This window comes from Lonchura striata, chromosome 2 (assembly GCF_050655825.1).
Source record: "Lonchura striata isolate lonStrDom1 chromosome 2, ASM5065582v1, whole genome shotgun sequence".
Classification (NCBI taxonomy): Eukaryota; Metazoa; Chordata; class Aves; order Passeriformes; family Estrildidae; genus Lonchura; species Lonchura striata.
The window spans coordinates 148454081-148471082 of record NC_140704.1 but is presented as its reverse complement, the minus strand read 5'-3'; the positions used below and the strand labels follow the sequence as shown (position 1 = coordinate 148471082).

The following is a 17002-nucleotide window of genomic DNA, read 5'->3' as shown; positions in this document are numbered from 1 at the left end:
TGTATGGTGGAGTTTCTTCAGCCCTTGCCACTTGTACCTGCTCTTCATCATCAGTGAGACCAAAGTTTTCACCTTCTGGCCAGTTCGTAATTATCTCCAAAATCCCAGGGCGATTCAGGTTTCCAATACGGGCGCGTTGAGTGATGAGGGCAATCCATTTGCTCTATGTGGCGTCAGTGGCATGGTGGGTAGTAGGAACCTTTCCTTTAAACATCCACCCCAGCACCGGTAGTCGGGGTGCCAGGAGGAGTTGTGTTTCTGTGCCAATTACTTCCGAGGCTGCTTGAACTCCTTCAAAGGCAGCCAAGATTTCCTTCTCTGTGGGAGTGTAGTTGGCTTCAGACCCTCTGTAACTTCGGCTCCAGAATCCCAGTGGTCGGCCTCGAGTCTCCCCAGGCACTTTCTGCCAAAGGCTCCAAGACAACCCATGGTTCCCGGCTGCAGAGTAGAGCACATTCTTGACCTCTGGTCCCGTTCTGACTGGGCCAAGGGCTACAGCATGAGCGATCTCCTGCTTGATCTGGGTGAAGGCTTGTTGCTGCTCAGGGCCCCAGTGGAAATCATTCTTCTTTCGGGTAACCAGATAAAGAGGGCTCACAATCTGGCTATACTCAGGAATGTGCATTCTTCAGAAACCTATGGCACCCAGGAAAGCTTGTGTTTCCTTTTTGCTGGTTGGTGGGGACATAGCTGTGATCTTGTTGATGACCTCAGTGGGAATCTGGCGCCGTCCATCTTGCCATTTCACTCCCAGGAACTGGATCTCTCGGGCAGGTCCCTTGACTTTGCTCTTCTTGACGGCAAAGCCAGCTTCTAGTAGTATCTGGATGATCCTCTCACCTTTCTCAAACACTTCTGCCGCTGTGCTCCCCCACACAATGATGTCATCAATGTATTGCAGGTGTTCTGGAGCCTCACCCTTTTCTAGTGCAGCCTGGATCAGTCCATGGCAGATGGTGGGGCTGTGTTTCCACCCTTGGGGCAGTCGGTTCCAGGTGTACTGCACGCCCCTCCAGGTGAAAGCAAACTGAGGCCTGCATTCTGCTGCCAGAGGAATGGAGAAAAACGCATTAGCAATATCAATGGTGGCATACTACTTTGCTGCCTTGGACTCCAGCTCGTACTGGAGTTCCAGCATGTCCGGCACAGCAGCGCTCAGCGGTGGAGTCACTTCATTTAAGCCACGATAGTCCACAGTCAATCTCCATTCTTTGTCAGATTTGCGCACAGGCCAGATGGGGCTGTTGAAGGGTGAGTGGGTTTTGCTGACCACCCCTTGGCTCTCCAGCTCCCGAATCATTTTGTGGATGGGGATCACGGCATCTCGATCCGTCCGATACTGCCGGCGGTGCACTGTCGAGGTCGCAATTGGCACGCGTTGTTCTTCCACCCTTAGGAGTCCTACTGCAGAGGGGTTTTCTGACAGTCCAGGCAAGGTGTTCAATTGCTTAATGTCTTCTGCCTCTACAGCGGCTATTCCAAAAGCCCACCTGAGTCCCTTTGGGTCTTTGTAATATCCGTTCCGGAGGAAGTCTATACCTAGGATACACGGAGCATCTGGGCCAGTCACTATAGGGTGTTTCTTCCACTCCTTCCCAGTCAGGCTCACCTCAGCTTCCACCAGAGTCAATTGTTGTGATCCCCCTGTCACACCAGCAATGGAAACAGGCTCTGCCCCCACCTGTCCCGATGGTATCAGAGTACACTGTGCACCAGTATCAACTAAAGCATCATATTTTTGTGGCTCTGATGTGCCAGGCCATCGGATCCACACTGTCCAGAAGATCCGGTTTTCCCGTGCCTCTCCCTGGCTAGAGACAGGGCCCCTCTAACACTGGTTATCATTCCTTCCCTGGGCATACATACTAGAGGTCCCTTCAAGGGGGTCTGACAGATCGTACCCACAAGCTTGGTTACGGGAGGTTGAGGCTACCTTCATTTTGGTGGAACTCCCCCGGTTAGAGTTTCCCTCCTTGAGTTGACGGACCCGTGCTGCCAGGACAGAGGTGGGTTTCCCATCCCACCTCCCCATGTCTTCCCCATGGTCACGCAGGAAGAACCACAGATTAGCCCTTGGGGTGTACCCTCTCTCTCTAGCTGGGGATTGTTGGGTGCTGATTCTGGGGCCTGTGACTCTCACGGGTGCTGTATTAACCTTCTTTATCTCCTCCCTCATCTCCTCTTTAAACTCCTTAATCACAGCTGAGATATGAGCCTGCATTGGGCCATTAATCATACTCTCATAATTCCTAAGTTTGTTGGCAACAGAACCTATTGTCTCCCGGTGGGTGTCAGCATTGATCGTTGCAATGAAGGTGGCGTATTGAGATGGCCCAAGATTTGCCAGACTCCACAGCATTTGTCCCGTACACCTGACCTTGTCAGGGTCATTATTGTGTCGTCCATCCCTCCCAAAGAGTACCTCCAATACTGCCACTTCTCTCAGCTGTTGGATCCCTTCCTCGAGGGTCTTCCAGCGCATTCTATGATGGTGCTCTTGCATTCTCTCTCTGTGGATAAACCTCTCCCTGACACTCATTAAGAGCCGCTCCCAGAGAGAAAGGGACCCTGGTTCCCTTACAAAAACCTGATTTATACCCGAGTCCTGGGTCAAGAGTCCCAAGTTCCTTGCCTCACCACCGTCCAGCTGCACGCCTGTACCCATAAGATCCCAAACCCGGAGTAGCCAGGTAGCATAAGCCTCACGCCCTCGTCGCACAATGTCTTTATGCAGATTGCGAAGACTTTCGTACGTCAGGGACTCGGTGATGATAGCAATCTCTGGCTCCCCTGTGGGTTGTGAGGTTCCTCCATTCCTGTCCCTATCTGCAGGGTGCTCTGCTTTCACCTTAGACTTCCTTGTTTCTACCGGGGCCACTGCTGCTGACCGTGACTGCCCTTGTGGTTCAGCTGGAACCTGGACAGTTGTAACATTAGTGGGTTCCACAGCTGTACTATTAGACTGTCCCTCCTCAAGGCAAAGGGCCGGTTTCTCACCAGCTGGGGAAATGCACTCCTTCAGCATCTCTCGTATCTCCTTAACCAGAACCCTCACCCAATCTGGGCGGTTCATTTCTGAGGTGGGCTGTGGGGCAGGGTCAGGCTCTGGAGCAGCAGCATCTCGAGTCTGTGGTGTAGGTGTGAGGGTAGTTATCCAGGTTAATCTTCCCTTATCTCTGAATGCTAAATATAACAGGACTATCAGCAACACCACCCATTGTATGGTATCATTAGCACTTATAAAGGATCTTAACCTTTTGAGAACTGGTGGAACAGACCCAAAAAGATGGTTAAAAGGTTGAGAGAAAGTTTGCCCAGGTGCTATTTCCTCGCAGTAGGTACCGTTATTAAAGTAACCCCAAAAACATACAGTTAACGTGTGATAGCTATGAATCCATGTACCTGCCTTCCAGAGGAAATTAAAGATCCATGAATTCCTCACCCAATTAACCCAGAAGCCAAACTTGATAACAGACACCGTAGCCTTAGTCATAGGACCCATTTTTAGATAAGGGTCTGCAAATGGGAAAAGTATACAAGCTTATCTTACAACCCAGGACACTATCTTAAGTACGTCCAGAATTACTGAACAAGTCCAGCAGTGCTTGAAGTTCTTTTAGACATACCAAACAGGACAATAAAACCATTTTAGTCGAATGTAATGTCATGTTCTGTTAATGGGTCTCTTCATGTCCTGTCTCCTTTAACATCCCTTCAAGATTAAAATTCAGTGTCAAAAGCTTTTCCATATAGTGGCACTCATTTGGTATGGCTGATTAGTAATTAATTTCCAGATAGTGACTCAGGTGCATTGTTACGTTCTTTGAAAGAGTCAGCTGGGAAATAACTTCATCTAACACTAATTATTTCCTCTCCCTTATAATTTAGGCTGCCTGGAGATACTATGCTACTAACCCCAACAGGATTGATTTAGTTGCTACCTGGAGGTTTTATGAATCAATTGTATCATTCCCATTTTTCAGGTAAGTGCATTGTCCACCTCTCCATTATCATTTTAAGTGAAGTATCAGTCAGGACAGGGAACACAGTCTTTATATACATATATATATATATATATATATATATATATATATATATATATAAATGAGGCTTTTTTAGGTAACAGACAGTTTCCAGAAAACTCTTCCAAAGAAGAGGAATCTTTTCTGAGGTCACCACTTTTGACTTCAGTGAAAGTATTCCATACATAAAGATATTCAGAAAAAATGTATGCTTATGTCTGTATGGCTAATAGATTGATCCTCACTCTCCTTGCCTGTCAAACAGGCATCTTTCTCATATTTAGATCTTAATATTTTAAAATGTTGTTTTAAAAACACCTATATAGCCCTATGAAAAGCCAAGACTTTTAGCTACAGATTATCAGCTGATAATAATGGGCATTACGTCCAAGTTAGTGCTTTAAATGTTCCTCCTGGTCTTGCTGTTGTGCCTCATTTTGAGAAAAAGTGCCCTTAATTTACCATTCAACTCAGAGGTCTCCATGGGTACTTGTGCTCACTGCACTGATACTGAAGCTCCAGCTGTCACTCAAGACTGACTTGAAATGTTTCAGACTCCTGCATTCACAAAGGGCAAATTACAAATACTCACCCTTTCTTTCTTTTAGTCACAATACATTTTTAGAATCAATTTCATGGGCTTCAAAAAGGAAACGTCTACAAAAAAAAAAAACAAAACTCTTAACACCAGATTTGTTTAATTAAGGCTCAGTACATTTTTTTCCTTTTCTTGATCTCTTTTCAGTCTCTGTCTATTCCCACATTTTCCATTACAGAGTAATTTCTTCAGGATTTCTTGACTGCAGGGTTTTTTAGAGAATAACTCTCAGATTCATAAGGAATCTGAACTCATTACTGTGACTCAAACTTGCTCATTTTGTGTAGGTTTTTTCTGTGATTCAAATGCAACCTGAAATTTAATAGGTGTTTTGCAAATAAGACCCTGGGAGAGAGGGCAGAGGAGATTATTTCTTACCAAAAACTGGATTGCCAATCTAAGCAGCACAGAGTGGTTTCAGGAATCTATATCACTTTTTTTTTTTTTTTTTTTTTTTTTTTTTTTCTTTATAGCTAGCTGAAAATGTAGCTTTTATTCTGCTTTTTCTGTCAGTTATGGTCACAGAACAAAAGAAGTATAAGGTATTAGCAGTAGATTAGCAATTTATATTTTAAAAATATTATTAATTTATGATGTGATTCTTCTCTCCTTGCCTTCTTGCACTGCATGTCTCTTCTATAAAAGGAAAGAGCAATTGGATGGTACTGCCAGGTATGTAGCTGTCATTATTGTATGTGTAAGTTTTAATACAGCTGTTGGAGGATGCAAGCTAAATAGTTCTTTGTGGATTCATGAGCTGTTAACTAAATCATGCTACTAACACCACAGGTAATCATTAAAACTTATTAACAAGTCCATTTCCTAACTGCTTGCTTTTTTCCCTAGTTTAACAATACAACTAAAATGCTAATTGTACAAAGGCAGTGTTGCTTGCTGATTGTCTGCAAACAGCTTTATTGTCTGTTATCACTAATCATGGTCTAGATTTCTCCTGATCCATGCTGCAGAGCCAGGGTTTAGCATCCAGGCTGTTCTGGGGGGAATTTAAGACTCTGGTTGCTGTTGTTGCTCCATGGTCTCGCACAGAGCAATGTTGTGGTGTGAGCCAGTGACAGTTCACCATGTGCAAAGATTTGTTGACTATAAATACAGAGATGGGTGTCTAAGATGGAACAGCAGGATAGTAAATCTCTCTTGCAGTACTGTAAAAGCTACCTTAGGTTTAAGGGCCTGATGGCACCTGTGCTGAAAAAAAAGAGGAAAGCTCCCCATCACACTGGGGTATTCAGAAGCAAAGAGAATGAAGGAATCATCAACCCCAGCATTCATCAATCACTGAAGACTAGAGCAGAGCAGCCACTGTCAGTCAACCTGCAGTCTCAAATGGAAATGATATATTTATAGCCCTCTTCAGATATGCAGAAGAGTCAAATGCACACACAATAATTGTAAAACAAAACTTAACGTGCAAACTACTATCAATGGGTCACTCACAATGAAATTCAATAGCAATTAAAGGATAAATAGTTCCACAGTGCTGAAACTACTTCAGTTTGCATCACCATTAACAGCACAGAGAAAAGGAACAAGAATTGCAGCTACATTTAAAAACTGTGAGCCAGAGGTCAGGTCTGGAATTCCAGTCCCTGGCCTGATGAGAAGTTATATTTTTACTCCTGTTTTTTAAATATTTAATGCAACACATGACAACTTCAATAAAGGAAGTTGACCAAAAAAAATAAAGATTAACACTTGCTGTTCTCCTAGGAATTTTTGGGGTTCAAGCCTCATTTAGCAGAGAAGAAAAACCTACCTCAAGTTTTCTTACAATTCAGGCAAGTGCTCTAGTGACAAATTATTGGGAAGGATGTCTTCCTTCTCTTACCACCAAAATCATGAGCTCACCTCAAAGACGACTGGGTAGGAGGTGCCCAGTTTGTGAGCCCCCATGAACCTTAAATACTTTACAGCCATGGCACTCCCCAGGCTAAGCAGTCATGAGCAAGCTCAGTTGCATTAATGCATATTTTTGGAGATTTTAGCCATTTCCAGTGTTGGTAACAGCTGAATTTTGGTCTTTAATATGTAGGGGAGATTTTAAGAGCTGAAATCCTTTTGGATATGTAATTCTATAACTTGAGTCAAAATGTTCTGGCTGAGATGCAGCACCAGATTAAAATTAGGTAAGAGAACGCCTGCTGCATTCACTGCTGGTCACAGCCCCACTGGAAAAGCTCCTGCACCTGCAGCAGTTCTGAGTTACTGTAGCTTTCAGGCAGTAGAAATAATTTGATGTCAACATACTGAATTAAAAATGGAAAAGTATGACTCACAGCTCAAAATCTTTAAAACTATAATCCCAAAGCCCTTCATTCTAGCTGGATATAACTTGATTTTATTTTATTATATGTATATAATAACCCTCAGCAAAATAATCAGTACACCTGCATGGGAGCCTTCCTGCTAGCAGAAATGTGTTTATGGAATGAGGCATTCAATTAAAGGGATTGGAAACCCTCCAGGTAAACACACATATGATGGTACTTGTGGGTACATCTACTGACTTCAGTAGAAATGTGATTCAGCCATAAAATCTGGTTGTTTTGACAGTACCACATCCCATCTCTTATCTTATTTACAAACCAGATAATAAAAAAAAAAACTTCATTCTGCAGTGATTTAGTATAGAAATTATTAGTTGTACTCCACTGCAGTTTGTGCTTTGACTGCATTGAAATAAATGAGCAATAAGGGAATGTGGTCCTAATGGGGAGAAGCCCATAGTGTCCTCAGTCTCTAGGTTCTTCCATCAGTTAAGTAACTGATGAGAGAGTAAGTAGTAGTGCTGATGTCATATTCAACTGCATTATCTGATCCATGGTTGACAAAGGAGAGAGAATAATTGGTCCAAAATTTTCACAGAAGCTTTTAACAAACTAAAAATGAGGCCTGGCTGTGTCAAAATTTGAGAATGGGAGGTGCTTTAAGTGGCATAGATTCTAGTGAGTGGTGTGAAAACTCTTTAGGAACCCCACAGTTCTAGGGCTGAACTCTGTGACAGATCCTTCTCGGATCTCTCCTGGATCAGGAGAGAAGCAGGAGCTGGCATGATGACAAAGTCACAGATAAATACAGGACCTTGTTCTTAGACCATTTGGGAAGAACACAGGGGTCACAAATGAGTGAAAAAGTAAATTTCAGAAATTGGATCCTAAGGCAAGGCTGCAGGGAAGGACTTTTCACAGTGGAAAATCAAGTAAATTTTGGCAGCAATCAAAGACTTTATTGAAGCTCCCTTTAAAGTATAACTGTGAAAGTATGAGATATGATGAAGTGGACATTGAACTGGAGCTCGACTCTGTCCTGTAAACAGTGAAGGGAAGTGAACAGCATCTTCCCTATGTGTAGCTCCCCAGCCCAGGAAGATCTGGGCTGTGTTCTCTGTGGCTCACTTATGAGGAGTTTACTGACCTCATGCCAGAGGTGCCACTAGCTTTTTTTTTTCCTTAATCAATGCTTAAACCTCATAGCTCCATGAAATCTCAGATAGCAACTGCTTTTCTTTCAGTATTGCAAAGCTTTTTCATCTGTTCAGCTCTCCAGAAGGGAGATTTATGAGGAAAAGATGCTAATGCTCATTTCTGCAGGCATGCAGCAAATAATTCAGCAAACATTTGGGAGCCTGACCTACATTTAGGATGGGTGTTTGCTTGCCAGGCATATTTTTATTCTGAGCAACTTTTTATGTCTATGTTTCAGGAATTTATATTTGGGCCTGATTTTTTAGTGCTGCCATTAGCAACTGTTCCACTGACTTTGACCAGAGTTTAAACTTGCATGTACAGGCAGTTTAGTGAAGAATTTTGAACTTTCTTCTAGGGTCTTGCTCCTGATCCTCATTGTCCAGCTTTAGAACTAGACATCAGGAGAGCATGCAGAAAAGTAATTTATCCCTGTTTCCTTATCTCTACAAGATAAATAATATTTCTGTGCCTTTGGAAAGTTGATTTGATTTTTTAAAGTGGTATCATGAGTACCTGTCTTTCCTATTACATGAGTGTGAAATAATTAATTAAATGTGGTGCATTTTTGTATTGCCAATGTTGACAACAAAATGGAAATAAAACCCTACTTTGCAAGGTATAAAATTTTGCTGTAAGCTATTCATCCTAATACATCTGCCCAAAACAGGAAGGAAAAAAGGCCACTCTGATCTGCACACTACATTAACTACAAATGAAAGGCTCCCATTCTTTTTCATAGAGCTTTTCATGGGTAATCATTAATGTCTCATCTTAATAACTTTTCTTCACTTTACAGTAATGTCATGATTAGTAGGGAGTCATTCTTTGGATCAAGCCTCACAAGAAAACTTAGGTATATATGTTCAAGTAACAGTTGAGCCTTATTCTTTTCATATTTCTTGCATGCCATTCTCTGCCTGCACTTTCTGTTTTTACTACAGAAACCACCATCAAAAATAATGGACAATAAGACTGAAAAGTTATTAAGCATAAAAAGAAAGTTGCATGACCTTGCAAATAGTAAATTGTTCTACTGTTCATTATCCTAGCTCTCCCAATAATCTGCTTAGGAACAGGTGCTTTTCTTTGTTTCCACTGTATGGAAATTAAACCAGCCTAGTCTGCAAAGAATTTTGAAATTTACTGTGAGAAAAATATATTATAAAAGCTAAACACTATTCCTTATGTGGTCCTAACCCTGCCAACACAATTCATGCAAGTTACTTTGAATTTGAGTTCAGTGGAACAACATCTTTGCATGTGTACTTGCAGGTTCTGGTTCAGCAAATGGAAAACAAGTGGATGCTTTTGACCATCTGAATAAAGTTAGTGACATGCTTAAATATCTTGCTGAACTGTGACCTCAGACATGGGGCAAGAACTTTACCTTCCTGCAAAGAGACATAGATACAGCTTGTGGCACTTCAGGAATATAAAAGACACATCATTAGAAATAATATTTTGACTGAATTGTAAAGTATTTTACTCTATCCCACACCTTGCTGTCATTCAACTTTATCTGGTTGTTCTCATTCCAACTTCATTCCACAAACACGAAACCATCAACCTACAACTCAGCTTTTCTAGCTGGAGCTCTTCAGCTTTTGGAGAGCAGCAAGTAAAGCACTCCATTTTTTCATTTGATGATTAGCCCATGCAAAATAGTCAAGAGACTTTGATTAAGCAGTTTGATTTGCTTTCTAGTCATATGATACATCATATGTTCACTTTGAAACAAAAAGTGGGTCAGCTTCCATATAATTTCTACCTACAATGTCTGCATCCATTGGTGAAAAATATCCATCCTGGTTTCACAATTAATTGGATTTGGATTATTCCTCCCATAGATTTATGTGACATTATTTATTTTCATCCATCTCAAATCCGTTTAGAAAGTGTGGATGAGAGAAGGGGGTATGCAAAGGCCTTTAGTGCATGTAAAAGCTCTTTCTTTTTCTGAAGGGCATCAAAGTTGTGCTGAAGTTTTGGTTTGTACTCATGTTTATGGGCAGATAATCTGGATGATAGGCGAGTCTGGATTTTGAGTCATACCCACCCTTAAATATCGGTGAGGATGTATACCTCCAAGGATTGTGAAAGTTTGTTGACTTGGATGGGATGTTTCCTCCTCACACATTAGAAACATGCAAATTTAGACCTCAAGATTCCGGTGCAATGTGAAGTCATTAGTTTTCAGGAAGCTGTAGTCAACTATCTTGGGTTAGAACATTTTTTTGAGATCCTCTCTGAAAGAAAGAATGCTACTCAATAAAAAGGAAATTTGATTGGCTAAAGTTTAGAACTACCTCGGAAGTGTGGAATGTTCTTTGTTTTATTTTAAGAAATCGCATAGCCTGAGATCAGTTGAACAGGTTCACTGCAGAATTCATGTCTGTCATAACATTAGTTTGGTGTTGATTTCTATTAGGAACTGTTCAAAGCAGAATACGGAATACTTCTGGAAGCCTCATTCAGAATGTTTGATTTTCCAAAGCTAAGTTCACCCATATAAGTTCATCTGATAAGGTACAAAAATGCTGGAGTAAACATGCTTCCAATTACCTGAGACTAATTGCACCTAGTGATTTTAACTGTAAAAAATACAGAAAAATCTCCTGATTGTCATTTGTCCTTGTTAGATGAAAGTGGTAAATCCATGGCAGAGGGCTGTTCGGTTCACTCTTAGAATTAATTCACTATTTTTCTCCTTACACACATACCATTTGTTTATGAAACTCCAGTACTAGGAAAAGGATAGAGAGGAGAGTATCTGGCTTGCATGATGGGATGTAAATGCATTCTTTCTTTGCATGACTGTTTCTGGAAAATGTTTCTAGTTCAGTGGTTCCCACTCTTTATTCTGAGCAAGCGTAAAATATGTGCTGCAGAATCCAGCCATCTCTTGTATATCAAGCCACCAAAATAATCTCTCAGGTGGTCTAAAATAATTCCCACTGCTCTTGGGAAACAAAAATTTAAGAGCTGAATTTTTCTTTAGGTAGAAAGAAACTGTACTGCTCTCACCTTCCTCCCTTTCTGGTGATCTGTATCTACCACAGACATAAGGAATTTTCATCCTGGGTCCCATTTCAAAGACACAGGGTTTGGAACCTGTGAGACAGAGGGTGCAATAGTGTGCAAAACAAGAAATGGCAATTTATCCAAGCTAGCCAGGGCAACTGCTCTGCATTTTTGTCAGCATGCTTGGGGTGGATTTGTACCTCCCCAGTTTCTGGAACTGTGCTGGAAGTTGAGAATTGTATTTTATTGAATGTAAGGAAGCCAAATGAAGTGGGACCACTGTTCCCAGGAGAGGAAGAGCAGCTACCATCAGAAGGGGGAGTGTGAAAGACGAGCAGCAGTGCATGGCCCTGTGGGTGGGAACCACTGTGCTAGCCCCTGTGCAGGACGGTGTGATCGGCGCATGCTTCACGCCCGGGACCGAGCCATGCGCATGCTGCTTTGATGGAGGAGATGCTGTCATGAGAACAAACGTTTCCTCAGTGCTTTCAAAACGATCAATGAAAACTAAACCCCCAGCAGACTCAGATTTCATTCCTTGAAAATGAGAATAAAGTCTTTTTTTTTCCTGATGACAGTCGCTATCTGGAAAGAAGCTTGGGTTTTGTTTGGGGTTCTTTTGTATACAACACATGGTTATATATTTTGATGTGAAGCTGAGGAATTATTGTTTGATTATTTTACTGCTCTGGCTGCCAGATATTAACACAATTGCCTATATTTGTTGCATAAACATACTGTTATGAACCTGAATGTTACTTCAAGGGTTAACCTTCAGGATTCAATTAATGAGGAAAGCTTCAGCTCAGGTAACTTTAACTTAGACTAGAGATCTGCTTTTTGGATGACTTCCCATCTTGATCTTTCTGTAGTCAATAACAAGAGCCAAGTACCCCAAGTATAAAGTCATCCTAAACTGAACCATACTCTCCCTATTTACTGATTGCTGACTTCTCACAGGTTATAGAAATGGATCTAAAGAGTAGTCTTTAGACAGGAAGTTTACATTTTTTAACAGCTTAAAACAGATCAGATGACTTCTAGCTCATAAGCCTAAGATGTTCAAGCAACAGTCTTTGGAGAATAGCTTCTTCCTAAACTGATGCTTATCAGCAGGGCTATCTGCAAAACTCTGAAATGGAAATCTGGGAATGCGTTCAGTTTGTATTATCTACCTTAAGTCCCACCACACTGAAAAAAACAACAAAAAAACCCCACCCCACAAATGAGTGTGCCAACGTATGCAGTGGAAAATGTCACTGCAAGTAAGTAGGGTTTTGTGCTGAATGCAGAGGAATTTTTTTCTCTGATTTTATCTATGAGGAGGATATAAAATCTTGTTCAGTTCCAGTCTTGCATAGCTTTATGACAGATTTCTGCATATCTTGCTTATATTGCTGTCCTATACTTTAAGAAAGTCACTGTATCAATATTTTGGATACTTTGCATCATCTACCAACCCTTTTCCTTCTGATCCCTACAGATCCTCACCTCACTTTACGCCTCCATTTTTTCTGGTATGCAAGGCAGTTATCACTGGAGTTTTAAGGGGCAAACTTTGGGACAGCTGGATATGTATTTTGAAGAACTAAGCAAGTTTCTGGAGAGGGAGTTAGAGACCACATGTAATGACAGCTATATTATTTTAATGTAGTACTAAATGGCTTTTTATAAACAACAGCAGTCTTTTGCCTCACCTGTTTCTGGTTCTTTGCCTTTCAGGTTCTGTTCCTTAAGGATATTTTTCTCTTGAGAGTTTTCTCTGTAGTTACTAAGTCAGATCTTGTGATATTTATTACATTGCTTGAAGCCAGTGTGTAGTGTGTGCCCACTTGACTCTTCCTTGCATTTGAGATTCATCTATCAATCATTTATTGTCAGTGACCCCCAACCTGGAGAAAGCTGATCTCCAACAAGCCAGTTGCACAATTTTTTCAGACCCAGAAACAAACTTTGTCATTTTATTATAATGAAAAAGATCTCCTCATCCTAAATCTGCTTTGGTTTCTCCTTTCTTCTATCTTATTCCACAGTCTCCTTCAGTCTGCACAGATCAGCACCGTGATGTCCATGACTCATTGCTCTTTTTTTATATTAAAGAAATTCTCACTCACAAGCTCACTCTCTCTAACACCTTCAGACCCATCAATTTATATTGCCTGGCTGACTCTCTTATCACTTAACTAGTTTTTGGTGCACTTCTTTGGATTAAAATTCTTTTCAGTGATGTGCCATGATTTTTTTACTCTTCTTGACCATACTTCTCAAAATTAATTCTTCCTTCAAACTTTGATTTAGTATTAATGAGACAGGAGAATTTATTTTCCCTACTTTACCCATCCAAAAATCTCACATGCAAATCATTCCATTGACTTTTACTTCTTCACCTTTATATTTTGTGCCCTTTTCAAACTTGCTCATTAGTTTTCTTCTCTTGTATATGTTTGCCCTATGTATGGCAGATGAGTGCTTGAAGAATCCAAATTTCACAGAGAATTGAAATATCTGTCTTGTAAAGCAGTACTGCTCTCAATCGTGGTCAAACAGAAGTGAAAGTGATGAGAAAAGAGGGTGAAGGATCTCCCTAATTTAGTAGAACATAAATCACTTGCTGGGACTCTGCACTCACCATCAGTTCAGTGTTGACAGAACTTTGGTGGGCAGAGCAGATCAAGATTCCACCCCAAAAGCAAGAACTATGAAAATCATTTTTAAAGCTATTTTATATTTTAAATTACATTAAAATATTTTAAAGCCATTTTACATTTTTAATAATTTTTATTTTTAAAGAGTTCTTAAGCTCAAATGTGAGATTTTTCTAAAACGTATTTTGTCACAGATGTCAACAAGCAACATCTCATCTTTTTCTACAAAGAAGGAAGTAATCCCTAATTTTTACTCTATACATTTGTCTGTACTTTGTGCATCTTTCCCCCATGCCATGAGTTCTTCAGGAAATGACATTAGGGCAAAGTCTGAGTAAAATAGATATCATTCATTTAGACTGTTCTAATTCTTCACTCAAATCCATGCTTTTATCTCCTGGAAATTCTGATCTATCAGGACTAAATCTGTGTCTCCATACCCAACTCCTCCTTAGTTGCCACTTCAGTACTCACTCACACGTGCACTTCATCCATGCAATGACAGGACAAGTGTCTGCACTTCCTAGGATGCAGAAAGTACACTCACAAGTATTGTCATATCAAAAAGAAAAATCAGAAGGGTTAGGAAAACTTCCTACACCCAAAGGTTTAGTGCTTGCAATTTTTCTGATAGAGAAGACCATATTTTAAAGATATATTAATCAGAAACACACAATAAAGATGAGAACCCCAGTAATTCATGTAAAAAACCCAAAAAAACCAAAAATGGCACAAAAACTTGTAACAGCTGATGCTCGATGCTCAGATAACATCCATTGTGGTGGGATACTACAACAGACAGAGCTCTGAGATAGAAATGGGTCCTTTTTTCATGCTTGCAAGGTCTGCACACACATCTCCATCTTTGTCCACTGTGTCCTTGCACAGTGGAGCCTCCCCACGCTTGCCTCCCCTGCCAGAAGGTTTAGTGGCTGCAGCTGAGCATCCTGCAATGATAACTCTGTTAACTCTTTCTTCTGGCAACCATGGCTGTTCATCCTTCAGCTTTGCTCTCATCTGTAGCTCTCAGAACCTTGCCAGCTATAAAAGCCTCTTCCCTCCCCATACTCAGCTTACTTGATCTGGTGTCCCACACAGAACTGCCTCTTGTTAATGTGTGGACAATTCACCTCTCCCCAGAGCTGTCCCAGGAATGTGTTAAAAAGCTTTCTTCCCATGGCTTAGACCTGGTTTGGTTTTTTTATATTTTTTGGGGTTTTTTTTGGTGTGTAGTGGTTTTTTGTTTTTTGTTTTTTTAACAAATGTGCAATTAGAAAGTATTTGAGCAGAAAAGTAAAAAAGCAAATCAAATATATATACTATCCATCACCTACAAAGTGTTCAGAACATATATAAGCTGATAAACTCACTAGGAAATTCCGATTCTGTTGCCATTTTAGTGGTGTGAGTGATTACCTTTAAGATCGTTACAGTCATCAGGCTTAGTGGGTTAGTGGTGCTAGAAAAATGGCAGGTAGATGAAATTCTATATCTGTGATGTCACTGAAGGACAAATGTATTCCAGACAGTAAATGTCTAAGAGGACAGACAGTGCAAGGAAACATCAGAGGAATAAAATTTGTCACTTCACTACAACTCCTGTAGGTCATGGTGGAGAGAAAACAGGGTATCCTGCCCTACCATGTCCCTAATCAGTGCTTGGCAAAGCCTTGCCAGAGTTTTGCTGGTGATTTATCTGGTTCTCAGCACATCTGACTTTATTTTATTCCTTGCTGAGAGAGCTGAGGTTGTTGTTTGGATAAGAGATGGCTCTGAAGAGACTTTAGAGCACCTTCTAGTACCTAAACGGAGACTGCAAGAAAATGAGAGAAGTATTTTTAACAAAGGATGAGAAGGAATGGTCTCAAACTGAAAGAGTGCAGGTTTAGATTAGACATTAGGAAGAAATTCCCCACTGGAACCACTGGAACAGGTTGCCCAGAGGAGATGTGGGTGCTCCATCCTTGGAACTGTTTTAAGGCCAAGCTGAATGGGGCTCTGAGCAACTCAGTCTAGTGAATGACATTCCTGCCCATGGCAGTAGTGTTGTTTCATGTCTCAGTAATAAACTTACTGCTTCAGGTGTGCTACATGAGCTGAAGCACTGTGATACCTTGCATGGAGAGGATAGCATGACCCTCTGGTAACATTTTCAACATTGGTACCAAAAAATGCTCATAAAAAGCAGTTAATTATCTGTGGACCTTAACTGTTGCTTACAAAAACATTGATTAATTATGGTAGCCCCAGCAGTGTCCTTACATACAAAACAATTATTTAGCCCATTATATACTTAAAGCATCATGAAAACAAGTTAATAGTGTACAAAGGAGGAAAATGATTACTTTTGCTTATTTTGTAGCCAAAAGCTGGGTCTCTTGGATCGGGTTCGTGGTACCAATACTAAAGGAAAGCTATTTACCCCTCTGAATGTAGATGCCATTGAAGAAAGTCCTTCAAAAGAACCTAAGAATGTTGTCTTGAATAATAAGGAGCGTTTTCGCACTGCATTCCGAATGAAAGCATACGCTTTTTGGCAAAGCTCAGAAGGTAGCCCATCTGTGTTGATTTCTTTCTATGCATCCCCTGTTCTCCTCATTTTACTTTGTTCTTCTGCATATTCTGTTGAAGGTTTGGAACTTTCTGGGGCAAGCATATCTGGTACCTGGTTTTATGTAGTACTTTTGGGGAAGCCCAAGAAAAAGATTCCTGGAGTCCAGGCAACACGATGCTTGAAATCAAACAACAGCCCTTCTCAAAACCAGCAATTGATATGGGATAAAGCCAGTGCTGGATTCAGCCTATTTGGCCTGGAAAAAGTGGGCACACTGGGCAGTCAATCCCCAAAAAGCACACACCATCTTGGCTTGGTTTATGAGTAAGGATGCTAAGATTGCTCCTTCCTGGACTGCATCCAGCCTGTGTCCAGGCATCTCAAATGTACCCTCACTGCCATCTCATTAAACCTCATTTATAGAGTCGATGTCTTCTTCCCTCCCCCTCCCTCCCCAAGCCTGCTTCCCCTCAGAGGTTTCCACTGGGTCTCCATGCAACATTATAGGGCATTGTTCCTCTCAGCTTCCCTGAGCACACATTTTCCTCCTCTTGCCCATAACATCAAAATGGTCTTTAAATAACAGGTTCCCCTTTCTTGTGCCAGCTGGCACCAGTGCTGGACATGCTACCTTGGATGTAGCCTGGGTGTCCACACCAGGAACTTGATTTTCTCCT

General features: G+C 41.1%; 1 protein-coding gene across 2 annotated transcripts in view; it reads left to right on the top strand.

Moving 5' to 3' along the window:
* KCNQ3 (potassium voltage-gated channel subfamily Q member 3) overlaps positions 1–17002 on the top strand; it is a 197789-nt gene that overhangs the window by 167221 nt on the left and 13566 nt on the right. Inside the window, exons 8-11 of one of the 2 annotated variants that reach the window (XM_031504106.2) lie at positions 3889–3983; positions 5266–5292; positions 8902–8958; positions 16134–16321. In XM_031504106.2, coding sequence (XP_031359966.1) covers positions 3889–3983; positions 5266–5292; positions 8902–8958; positions 16134–16321 — 367 coding nt within the window. The remainder of the gene's footprint in view (positions 1–3888; positions 3984–5265; positions 5293–8901; positions 8959–16133; positions 16322–17002) is intronic. The other variant, XM_021542366.3, reaches the window with a different exon arrangement.